Here is a 12,690-nt window from a genome sequence, read left to right on the forward strand (position 1 = left end):
AGCCCCAGTTAATTTCCCTGCCTCAGTTTCCTAACCATTCTGGAATTTCTCTGGGCTGGGGGTCAGGTTCTCCTCGGTGGTCTGGGATCTGTCTGCGAAGTTCATGACTTATTTCCTGAACTGTGGAGTCTTTCCAGCCCAGCCTGTCTCTTCAGACCTTGGCTGGTCCCATAGTAAACTGGGCCCTCTCTTTTGCGCTGTGAAAGCATGCCATGACTTCCTTTTCCCTGCCCAAGACTTCCTGCATCTCATGCCAAGCTTTTGGTGTGGCCCTGTAAGTCTGTTTCCATATTCCCCCTTTCATCAAGACTTTGGCTGTGTTTTTCTGTTGGTAACTTTTCCTTTCTCAAACTTGAGCCTCCACGGCCAGGTTAGAAAAAGCCTAGCTCGTTCTCTTGGGTTGGAGCCACCTTTTGTTGTAAGCTGATCACACTTCAGCAGACGTAAGCAGTAGCAGCTGGCTGTTGACCCTAGTCTGGGAGTTACATGCTAGAAACCTCCTCAGCAAAGCTGCGTACACCTTCCCAGAAACATGAAAAAAACCCAACCAGCAGACCCTTATTCCAAAGCACCAGCCAGGATTCATCAAAGGTTGAAATATCCCTGCATCATCCTGCACAGCTCCACGCAAATCCCGCAGCTGACTTTCCCACAGAACTGGCTGCGTGCTCCGGGCTCTGCCGGCTGAGTCCTGGCCCCGCTGCCCAGGTGGCTCAGGCTACAAGAGCCCTTTGAGCCAATGGTGCACTGACCTCCTTTCATAAAATGAACGCCAGTCCCACGCAAGAAGGATGGCAGGAGAACAGCTACCACAAATGGTAGGCAAACGTAACTCAAACCAGCTCTCATCCTTTTCCTTCTGTGGAAGAATATGGGCATATTTAGGGTGGTCCAAATGGCACAGCTGGGAGTAATAGGACTGAATTAAACACAATTTAGGTTGGCTATCTGGAACGTTTTCCTAACGATGTGGTCTGGTAGACTGTGGGATAATCTCCCTGGGGACATGGTGGGAGACCTCATCACTTAATAATGGGCTTGGCAAAGCTCTGGACACCTAAATAGAGGGAGCACTCCAGCCCTGGTTACTGGCGTAGATCAGACGCAGCTTAGTACTTTGAAACTGAAAAGAAAGTTAGAGATACAGGAGGGGACAGGTAACTGTCAGCAGTGACATGCCAGCCCTGCATTGGCTTCAGCCCTATCACAGCACTGGCCAGAGATGGTACTTCTAAGTGCCTCTGGTAAAGTCAAGGTATGGAGTTTTATTAAACTTCTGGATTTGCAAGCTGTGCCTCCTGAGAGCCCTGCTATTCTCTTCCTACTGTTTTTATTGCCATGCTTAGGAAGCATCCACTTTCCTTTCCCTTTGATACTTTAATTTAAGGAATTTGCTAGCAGAGAATTAACAGATGGGCTTTGTGAAAGCTATCTCACACAGGTAGTAGTTTGAAAAACATGTTGATACCTAAGAAAAAGGAGGTAGTTATTAAAGGGGTAGGAAATGGCAGGCAGCAGTTCCGAAAGAACTTAATTGCACAGAGCATTCAATCACTGTTTGGAAGACAGTTATTAGGATCATGCTCCAGCCTTTTTGATGAACCTGTTTTTAAAGAGGAGCTCAAAAGCAGCGTGCGATCCTTGAAGTAGGACCAGAGGGAGGGAGTGCTGGTGGTGGGCCAGTCAAGGACTCAGATGAGCCCTGGAGTCAGTGAGTACAGTTCCCAAAGGAGTCCTCTGGGCCACATTCAGCGGGCGATACGTTATACATCTGGTATAGGTTAGCCAGGAAAAGGCATATACAGTACAGTCACCTAACCTTTCTTCAAAGCAACACAAAGAACGGAGATGGTAAAGACACACACATAGGATAGAACTAGCAAAACTGTCATAAAACTGAACGCCTTTTCCCTTCCCTTCATCTCTGTTGCCATTGAGGCAGGCATGTTTTACGTGCATTGGGAATTATGGAGCCAATGTTGTTTGAAGACAGCTTGAATCACTGCACACCCAAAGTGTGCATTACAGCAGCGTTGTTGCCACAAAGCATATGTTCAGAAAGGGCAAAAATACAAGCATTCAGGATGCTGATGTATTCTTAGCTCGGTATCCTGGTATGTATTTGGTAGTAGCATTACCTCTATGATCCGGCTGTAGACTGAAACTTCACTGTGCTTGTCCCTGTGCAGTTTCACTGTGTTTGTTCCTGTGCAGCTTTCATGCCACTATATATTTTTATTTTCCATGGTGCCCTGACAGAATCAACTCCCAGAATGAGTAGTGCTTGCTGAACACAAGGGTTATTCATATTCCTCATTTTTTTGTCTGTTTTCAGATTGTGTCTGAAACCTTAGTTACTGTACACTGTGCAAGAGACAAGATCCTCCCTTTCTGTGGCTTTTCTGGAACATTTGTCATTTTAATGCTTCACAACTGTTAGCAACCTCATTTACGACTCCTCAGTATGAACGTGGCTGATGTTCCCTCCTGTTTTACAGAGACCTGAGAGATAAGGAGATTCCGATCATGTGCTCATGCATTTGGACTGGCCAGCTTAAGCACAGAAGTTGCATGTTCTGTGTGGTATTTCTTAGCTGTTACAGAGTCGACATTTTAGCCTTAGCTTTTATTTTTTTTTTTTGGTAGATGTTGGGAGGGAAGGTTCGGCCCCGTGGAAAAAAAAGCAGTTTTATTCTATGGGATGATGCTGGCCCTTGCACGGATCATTAGCAGTGTCAGAAACTTGAACTCCGTTGTACAGCTTTCTGCTGCTTCAGCTGATAGGAGCTGATAGTGGTGGATTATCTTCCTTAAGGGGAGCTGGATCTGCAATAGGACAAGAGAGACTCTTTGCCAGGAGGTTTCACGGGTGCCCATGGGTGTCAGCAGCCCTGAGATCCACTCCTGGTGCTGGGAGGAGAAGGCTGCAGTTACTGTAAGATTTACTGCTCCTTCCCCCCAGCATCAGCCATTGCGCCTCAACAGCATCACCCATGTCCTACCTGATCCTGATTCCTGCTTCACAGCTCCCTGCTGTGGCTTTGTCCCATGACCAAACTCATCCCATTCCTAGACTTCTCTTTGGTTTTTCCTCTAGTTTTTCTCCCATGGAGATTCTTTTTTTTCCTGTTTTGGTTATTCCCAGACACGCACCTGACTCCTCCTCTGGTCTGACCATAGCTGCTATTTCCAGTCCTCTTGCCTAACAGTCCCATGCTCCATTTCCCATCTGGCACTTGCCCCCTGACTGCTTTGAGTCAGACTACATCCCTTTCTATACCGCTGTCATGCCCTGGCAGGATCATTCTGGGCACAGGAGGGGGTGGTTTGTGTTGAGTGCTTTTCTGGTCCATAGAGCAGGGATACCAGCGTGGGGGAAGCCCTGCCTTCCTCCTGTACTTCCATGGTTGAGAGTACTCACTGCAGACAGTCTCTGGAGCTTTTAGCTGCCTCCTGAGAACATGTGCAAACTGAGATTTTTTTTTCCAGGGGCTTATCACGTAGCCAAAACTGTGTGGTTTCTCACAAGAACAGAAAAAGGCACATATCCAGTAAGGACTGGCTCCTGTTTCCGATCATTTTCCAAGTTCTGTTCCAAGCTTGGAGTCCTAGGACTTCTCAATGAAACAGAGTAAGATTGTTTTATTTTAATGAGGGCCAAAGAGCACATTTTTCTCTAATGTCATCCTCTGAAGGCAGGTACAGTTTATTAAACCTCCACATATGAACGGTCAACTGCTTGTGAGAACGCTTTGCCCCAGCCAAGATTTAGCAGGATAGGAACAGGAAGGAACTGAGGGACTTTGTGATGCTCTCATTGTATTCAAGTAGGGGTGAGCATCTGCTCTCGCAAGATGCTGAGTACCTTTTGGTGAAGTCTTCGAGAACTGAAAACACTTAGCACGACACAAGGTCGGGCTCAGAAAGCATGCTGCGGTGCAGATGGGGGGTATGAAAGCTCATGAACAACAGGCAAACTAGACAGTGCATGCATGGATGTTGTGCATTGGGGTGCAAGATGAGCTGGAGATGATGTAGGAATGATGTAAATTCATAGCAAAACTTAGAATATATGATCTGTTCCCTGAAGTAGTTTAACTACTGAGTGTCCCTGACAAAGATATGGGTTGGCAGTTAAAATAGGCATCTCTTAAATAGTTGTCATTTTTGCTTCTGACTGACTATCCAGTGGCTACATTTCTAACTGATCCTAATAAGCCTCTTTTCCAAGTTGTTTAAAAATGGTTTATGAGTTCTGGCCTTAGCAGTGGCATAAAACTTCCCTAGAATACCCATGCAGTAACACTTTGTCCTCCTCTCTGCCAGTGGGGACTGCCACATCCGTGCACACTGTCGTTCCCAGCCAGGGAAGTTCAGGCTTCCTGAGTGAGCGGGTTAAACGAGCTGCCACATTCGCAGCGTGTTGATTGTGAAGTCTACCCATAAGGCAGCAGTTCGTAACCTTGTGGAAATATTTTTACATGCTCCACGCAGAGAAAATAACCACTTGTGCTCTGCTAGAGCTCAACCACATGAAAGAGACAGGAAGAACACCCCAATGGAGCCTGAGAAAGGAAAGGCAACTCTACTTGCATCCAGCGCAGCTGGCAGCAGTGTCCAGGCAAATATGGCATCTGTGCCATCTTAGCAGAAAGCGCGGACAGAGTCTTTCAAACTGCCGTTTCTGAGATCCCTGCTTGCCTTTGCTGTGAGGTGATGATACCCCACGAGACTGCATCAATCAGTATAATCCAGCCCCTTTCTTAAACACTTTGCTAGAACTGTGCCCCAATGCTAGAACTCAAAGAGTATCTCCTTCCCCAAGGAACTCAGTATACTCAGCTCTTGGTCTCCTTTTCCCTTGGTGAACCTTTCTGCTAAATCCCTGCCTGATTGCTTTCCAATACACCTCTTTTTCTGTCTCCTTTACTCCCCTCATCCATCTGCTCCAAGCCACTGTAAATTCATCTCCATTCAGGCACCGAATTCAGTGTTGCCTTTCCCTCTACACTCCCAAGACACATCTATTCCCCAGATGCGATTGAGGGCGAAGGGGTTAAAACTGATTGAACTATGAGGAAAGCCTCAGCTGAATGAGGCGAGCACCGGCTCTGTGCACTGGCCCTTGATGGGGATGGTTTTAAGGCAGGATTGAGATCTCTGCTGCCCACCTGTTCTGTGGGCTGGAGGCCCCAGCTGTGGACCAGAGCCGATCTGCCCAAAGCTGTCACCAGCCCCGTTCACCCCTGGGGTGAGCTGCACATCCCACCTCTGGGATCCTCATCCTGAGCATCCCCTCAGAGTGGGCTGCTGGCTGCGCCGTGGGGCAGGAGAAATCTGAGAGACATTCCAGGTGTTGGGGGCCACAGCATGGTCACTCCCGATCCCCAGCGATCATGTAAGTAAGCGTGGCTGGGGAGAGAGTGGGCCTTGACTGGAAAGCCCCACTGCTCTGTAAACACAAACAAATGGGCTCCCATCACCTGCTTCCCTTCTTTATCTCTACATGTAATTTAAAACACCCTCCAGCCTCCCAAAGCCAAGCTTCAGCTGCTTCCCATCCCCTTAAGCCCCTTTAGCTCCTCTCCCCCCACCCGAGCTGCTTTTCCAGGGCCAACCATCACTGCAGAGACAAGTTGCTCTTCTCTCCCGCTCTCTGATCCTTTCTGTCCTGGGTGAATGTGGTAGGAACCACCCACAGCGTGTTTTCGTGCATGCGTTTCTGCAGCTACCCCTCCCCCTGCCTCATTTTTTAAGTTAAACTATCTCTTGCTTTAAAGAGAGCAAATACACAGCAGTGGCTTTCATCACTGCTGTATAATAGAGCAGTAATTCTGTGCCAGGGACTGTTTTCTATTTTATTTTAAAGGGTTTATAAAACAGTGTATGTAATTGAGTGAGTAAACTGAACGTTTTCTGGAGCCCCTGAGGGCTGGAACTTCGTGGTGGTCCTGGGCCTAGGCCCTAACCTTTTTTTTTTTCCCTCTCTCTCTCTCTCTCTCTTTTTTTTTTCCTCCCTTTCCCCTCTTTCCCCTCCTCCTTTACAACCCAGCGTTGCCACCAGCAGCAGCAGCAGCAATCTGTCTGGGGCTAATTGAGCAAACAACAAGGAGATGCTTTCACATGGCTTTTAAAGGAATGCTCCGGCATCCCCTTTCTGTAAGCAGCTTGGCAGGAACCTGCCAGGAAGGCTGGGGAGCGCTGGGTCCCCGGGCCTGCTGGTGGGGTTTGTGCTGGGCTGTGCAGTCATTTCCGCCCCTCTGTTTATTTGCATTACAATTTGTTTTTAGCCAAGCACCGAAAGCTGCTGCTCCCAGCTCTCCTTGCCTTGTGCGTATGTTTTTAAGGGGCAAGCGTACAGTATGTGTAAACAAATGTCTTCCAAAGCAGGAACGCATATATAACGAGTGACAGGTTTTTGATTTACTCTCAGGAAAGTCTCCGTGGACCGTTCGAGCACCCAGGCTGACTTCAGCCTGGGCTGCGTCAGCAAGTTGAAGCAAAGTGCTAATCAGGAGGTTGAATGTGTTGATCAGCTCTGGATTTGCTTAGCACCAGATGCTCCCAATCTGAGAAGATCTAGTTGAACATGATTTAAGGTTGCAGAGTCCAACTCCAAGGCTTTCTGAAAGTCCTTTCTCTAATCCCTCTTCTTTCTCTGTGGGCTGAATGCATCTGTAACCCTGCCAGTGTCAGATAAAAGGCAGCCTGGTAAGAAATCCCTAATGGGGAGCTGGGGAAGGAGAAGGGAGCTGAACAGCAAAGCATGTGAGGTACTTCTCCCTCCTCCCTCAGAGTTTCAGGCAGAGTTTCAGGCATGAACTGAGCTTGCTGGTACCAGCCAGAGCCACTGGCAGCTGGCAGCCAAGGTTGATAATGAAACGCTATCCACAGCTCAGCTCTCTGGCACACACAGCAGAGTCTGAATTCCCTTCTCTCTGCAAGGAGAGCTTTGGGAAGGGAAGAGGGAAGCAGGGTGAATCCTTATCTGCCTATCGCATCCCCTCGGGGTGCGGAATCAGGCTTTGTTTCTAGCAAAACCATTCCCTTTATCGCTTAAAAACTTTCTCGAGGATTTGAGGCAGGCACATTCATGTGTTTTCTTTTAGCCTGTACCAGGAGAAATGAGTTTGGTGATTCTATGCATGTCTGTAAGGTAGCAGTGACACGCCAGGCAGGCTCCTTGTGCCCGCTTCAGGGAATCTGGGCCACACGAATGGGAGATGACAAAATGTGTGCTCTGATTTTCCGTGTGTCTTCGGCTTCTTAAACTCCCTAAACTCACTGCTGCCTCCGTTTTCCCATGTCTAAAATCGGAATGCTCCTATTTGTCTACTCTTGGAAAGCATTTTGAATTCATCAGGCTGCAAAATGCAAGATATCGTAAGGCAGCTGCAAGCGTGTCAGTGCAAAATACAAATAGTTGGTACCACCTCTGCAACAAAGTATGTGACAGGACCCATCCTAGCTCTGCACGTTTAGGACACTGCAGGATGCTGTATGGAATGAAGCAAGATGTTCCTTATTAAAAAGTATTGCTACAGATAACCTATATATAGAACTCTAAATTGACATGGCTCTTCATAAACCTAGATGAAGGCATGCTTAATCTGCAGAGGCATAACGTAATTACTCTCACTGGATGGTTGCCAGGGTCTTATTCACATCATAGAAATCAACATGATAGGTAGTCTGCTTGGAGAAGGTTCAGGAATGGAGTCACGGGAGTTGCTACAGGGCCTGTTTGAGATATATTGGGAAAGTTGTTGAGGTTGAGGAATGTTATGGCAAGAAGTGCTGCAGGTTGGATTTGAGGTACCTTGGCAAAGCTGTGTGGGGTCCAGGACAGGAGGAGAGAGGTGCTGAAGGCTGAACGCGGGGCTGTTGGCAGAGCTATGCTGGCGAGGTTGTGTGGTGCTACCTACATCACACTTGCACCTGGCACTTGTACAGTCAGTCCCTCATTTTCCTGAGCACTGCATCCACCTCTGCTTGTCCTGCCCAAAGTGCTGGAGACTGAGCTCTACACTCCACCTTTGAGCTCCAGGGTGATAGCATGAGGCTCCAGGTTTAATTATCAGTTGTCACTAAGTGCCCTAAGCAAAGAACTAAATGACTCAATCTGATGTTGAAGGTGAGAAGCAACTCCTTGATCTCCTTATTTTTGCCTTCACAAAGGGTCTCTGAAAGGCAGTCTGTGGGTAAGCCAGCTCTGTACATTAGGCTGAGGAGACAGCAGCATCTATTTGATTGTGGGAGCAGATTTGTAGTGGGAGATTATCTTGCCACAGTCCAAAACTCCTCGAAATTCATAGAGCAGTTTTTGATCAAACCTTTTCTGGAGCAGTGGTGTGCATGGTGCAAAGGTAATGTCTTGAATTTTAAACCAAGAGAAGCATCGTGTTTGCCTGGACAGCTTGGGGATTGCCAGGAATTTCTTCTTGTAGCCAATGGTTCATTGTTTTGCAAGAGTCTTGTAAAATCCGCTCCCCTGAAGGGAGGAGTTTTAGGTGGGTAAATAAAGCACAACTCGTTATTTCCATCATCCTTGATGATCCGTCCCCACTGCTGTGTGAGGTGTGGGAGACTACACAGCCTCCATCTATGTATCCCAGCACCGCACAGGCCGTGATGCTTTATCCCAGACTCCAGAGCCGATTGTTATTCCTGATATGCTGAAGGGGAGATGGAGAGCCGAAGGGCGTGGGTCAAACCACCTGAGCTCCACCTGAATGGATGTCCAGCCCCCAGAGAGCAATTTAGAGTCACCGCCTCCCCCCCCACTACCCCGAGGACACCCACTTTGAGCACACTGGCTTTATGTCACACTCTGAGGCCGCATGCTTGGGGGTTTAGGCATTGGGCTTTCAGTTGCGTGGTTTTATTATTTTGGCTTTAGATCCCTTCTTTGCAGTCCTTCCCTGACAAGCTGCTTTTGCATTTTAAATGGAAGGCTCTTTCAGTACAGTGCATTAACCATGCTGGGGCAGGGACTGGCACGTTAATGTGTCGATTTGGGCTGTGCAGAACTCCTGGGAACAGGCAAAGGAGAGACCTGGTAGAAATTACCCTTCCAACAAATTTGCTCCAAAGGAGTCTGAGGAGGGCTGTCCACAGTGACCCTCAGAGATGATAACTATATCCTCAAGAGACTTTGCTACACGCAGATAATTTTGGAGGGGTTCCATCCATTTTTTTTTAATCCAGGAGGGACAACTCAGGTTTTAATTAAAAAGGGGGGGAAAAAAGCCCCTTTTTGTAAGCTGGGATTGCTGAGAAGGTCTCATCCTTTCTCTGTGGTGGCCCCTTGATGCTGAGCAGCCCCTCTTCTCCTCAACCTCTGTGCAGTTTGAGGGCACACAGCTCTCTAGGGCCGAAGTGGATTACTGATCTTTAATTTGATGTCAGATCTTCCATGTTGGATGTGGATGGTTCTTTGCCTCAACCTACGTGTACACCTGTCAGCAGCAGCTGTGACTTCTGTCCGGCCTCTCTTGTTTAGTAGTGACACATACATGCGAAAACTCTCATTAGAGAACCCTCCTAATGTTTAGTCAGTTGTTTAGGTGTTTGCCATGTGTGTGGGATACTATCAGAGAGACACTGAAGTCCAAAGAAACGCAGCGAATCCGTGTTCGAGTTCCCCATAATCTGCTTTTCTCATTTGTTTTAAAGTTACAGATTTGAAAAATGCAAAGTCTGAAGCACTGCTGCAAAACTCAATTCCTCTTCTTTTCCTCCCTCTCTCTTTTCAGCCAAACATGTTAATGAAGTCATTGTGGGCACCGAACAGCTGATGGAGATATAACCCGAGTAGGTTTTAAAGATGATTTTATGGAAGCCAGCAGCAGAACCAGATGTTCAAGCATCGAAAGATCATCCGTACAGATCAGTACTGGCACGGTTTACCCTGTCATTGCTCCTTTCCTGATCAGCTTTATATTTATGTCTTAATAAAGAAGTATTTACAGAGCAGTGTGTCCGTCAGCCCCTCCCCCCTCATTGGGATGCACGCGGGTTTGTGCCGGGTAATATCGGTTCCTGCACGCCCAGCGAACGCACTGTACTTTTCCAGCAGAAGGGAGAGCGGGGACCACACAGACTGTGCCCACTCCAAAGAATGACTTAGCTGCCCTCCCTGCCATGTAAACCACGTCCCTCCAGTTCTGCACCACCGTCCTCAAGCCTGGGAGAAACCACTCGAGATGCTGCTTGTGCATCTCATCAACACAGCAGACGGGCAGTGAAACACAACAGTAGCGCGAGCTGCTCTTTACAGTCCGGCAGCTTCGCCAGCCTCCTCCTCCTCCTCCTCTCTCTCCCTCATGATGCTGCCCCATAGCACAGAAGTGTTTAAGCTGCGCCTCTTCTCTTCTGTAACGCAGTTGAGGAGTTTGGCACCCATTTCCATCAGGGCTGAGTTTGGTCTGTTGCTTTGAAATCCTGCCCAAGAGCAAGAATGTGAGAGAGCTGGAGGGATGAGGGAGCGCGAAGGGGAAGCGGGGCGTGCGCAGTGGGTGCTCTCTGCCTTACTTTGAGGATTCTTTCTCGTATTGGTCCGCTGTTCCTTATCCCAGACAAGAGGTTCCCTCCCCACACCTCGATGGTCTGTGGATGACCATACCTACGTCTGTGAGATGAGTCGGCTGTGCTAACGTGAAACGCACTGCCTTGTGGTCAGGGGTTGTGCCAGGATTGTAAAGCACCTGGATGGGATTGAAACACAAGCTGTTCTTTAACATTTATAAATTGGACTCAAGTTCCTACCTAAAAGCTGTTTATTGGAATCTAGTAGGATTCAATGGGACATTTATCTGCCCCTGGCAGTTTAAAATCCAGAGGTGCTTACAGCGACTGGCTGGGATGATATTTCATTAACTGAAGTGATACATTTTAAACGTGTGCTTCGTGGGCACCGATGTCCCCCCAAGGAAAATTATCATTTCCTAGCTAATTTGGCAGGTGAGAGATTATAATCCAGACATTCCTGGAGTTTTATAAACAAAATCCCTCCTCTGAAGGACCAGATTGGAATGGAAAGTGTGGGTAAGGAAGAGCTTAAAGGCCTTTGACAAGCTGTGGGAGGAAGAGACGCACTGCAGTTGAGCTCCAGTGGTGTTCTAGAGGTTTTGATTTACGTATGTGCGCAAACATGTTCCTAAGGTACGAAGCCTTTTTCATCCAAGGATCGCAGAGGCTTTACAAAGGTTAATTAAAGAGAGTTCTTGTCTCCGTGTGCGGCAAGGGAGTGAGGCATCCATTTTGGGTGTGTAAAAACAGAAGCAGAGTGGAGCATAATTACCTGGCTTTGCATTTTACATGAAGGCTGTGGCAAAGCTGGGAGAGGTCCGCAGGGACTTTGACTCTCCATCCTTTTCCTTGAAACACAAAGCCTTCCCTCTCTCTGTTTTTAGGATACATCAGCTTCTGAAAAGTCCACATCCCCTCACTTAACAGCTACAGCTTTACCTCCTTGTGCCTTAATTATATGTTAAGGTCTCAGCCCTTTTGTTTAGCTAATTTAAGAAGAGGGTGGGGGGCTCTTTACTCTGTCGGTTAGAATTTAGCATTAATTTAGTGTTCTCTGACACTTGAAAACCTGGCTGGGATTTGAGGCGTTTTCTTTTCCTTTTTGCCTTTTACGACCTGCAGGTGTTTGGTGTGAGATAAAAGTAGATCCCAAAGTGAGATTTCACAGCACAAATTATCAAAGTGCAGCTTCACTCTTGATGTAGTCTACGTGTGTGGCAGTAATTATGAAAAATAATTCGGGATAATAGGGCCTTCAGGAATCCCAAGGCGGGCACTGGGAGGTTAACCCTTCCTCGTCTCACCTGGTCTCCATGCCGCTGTCATCGTCAGGTGAGCACATGATGGGTTGAGTCGGGCAACGTTACAAACCAAGTGATAGATGCTATGGTCTTCAAGAAAATTGAGGTGGCAACTGAGGCAATGAAGTTCTGCTGCCAGGTAGTCTTGGGTGTGACTGGTCCTGAGTGATACAGACCTCTGGGAAGGTGGTACTGATTTGGGCTGCTCACCAGCTTTGAGAAACAGTTGGCTTCTCAGATAGCAAGGCTCCTCACTTTGCTGCTCTGTCACATCCTGGCAGCTGAGTGCTACAGCCCGTGCCCATCACCATGATATTAGCACCAAGGCTGTGCTTTGGAGGCAGCGTTTTTCTGGAAGGATGGAGCTTCACAACTCTGTAGACACTGATGCTTCCTGGACAGGCTTCTTCTGAAAGCTTCCTTAGCAGATGGGGTTGATGTGAGAAGTTCCTTGCAGTGCCATGTCACGTGCTGCATCTGCACGTGGTAAAGCAGAGGCTTCTTGTAACACACACCAAAGTCCCCAGCCGACAACACCTCCAGCTCCTGGGTTTCACCAAGTGATGTCCTACCAACAGCTCCAAAGAAGCATTTTCTGTGACCAGGGGAGCAGGTTGGCACGGATGCAGAGCCCAGGGGCAGTGTGTGCATACACATGGGCCATACTTCTTCCTGTGGGTCCTGCACTCCTGGCACACCATGATGGGCTCCTGAAACTCTGCCCCCTTGCCCTGACTCCAAGATGGGCTCCCAAAGCTCTGCCCCTCTTGCCCTGGGTCTGGTGAGAGGTGGGCCCATTTGCAAGATGCAGATTTAGGAAAAGCATTTTTGGGGCAGTTACAGGCACTCAGAGCTGTGG

The 12,690-nt window shown here is 48.0% G+C and overlaps 1 protein-coding gene across 1 annotated transcript in view; it reads left to right on the forward strand.

The window, feature by feature from the left end:
• The window catches only part of EIF2B3 (eukaryotic translation initiation factor 2B subunit gamma), a 106,040-nt gene extending 96,068 nt beyond the window's left edge, over positions 1-9,972 (forward strand). The window contains exon 12 of the mRNA XM_054072947.1: positions 9,756-9,972. Within this exon, the coding sequence (XP_053928922.1) occupies positions 9,756-9,808 (53 nt within the window). The 3' untranslated portion in view covers positions 9,809-9,972. The remainder of the gene's footprint in view (positions 1-9,755) is intronic.
• Positions 9,973-12,690: the final 2,718 nt, after the last annotated feature.

This window comes from Cuculus canorus, chromosome 8 (genome assembly GCF_017976375.1).
Source record: "Cuculus canorus isolate bCucCan1 chromosome 8, bCucCan1.pri, whole genome shotgun sequence".
NCBI classification, from domain to species: Eukaryota; Metazoa; Chordata; class Aves; order Cuculiformes; family Cuculidae; genus Cuculus; species Cuculus canorus.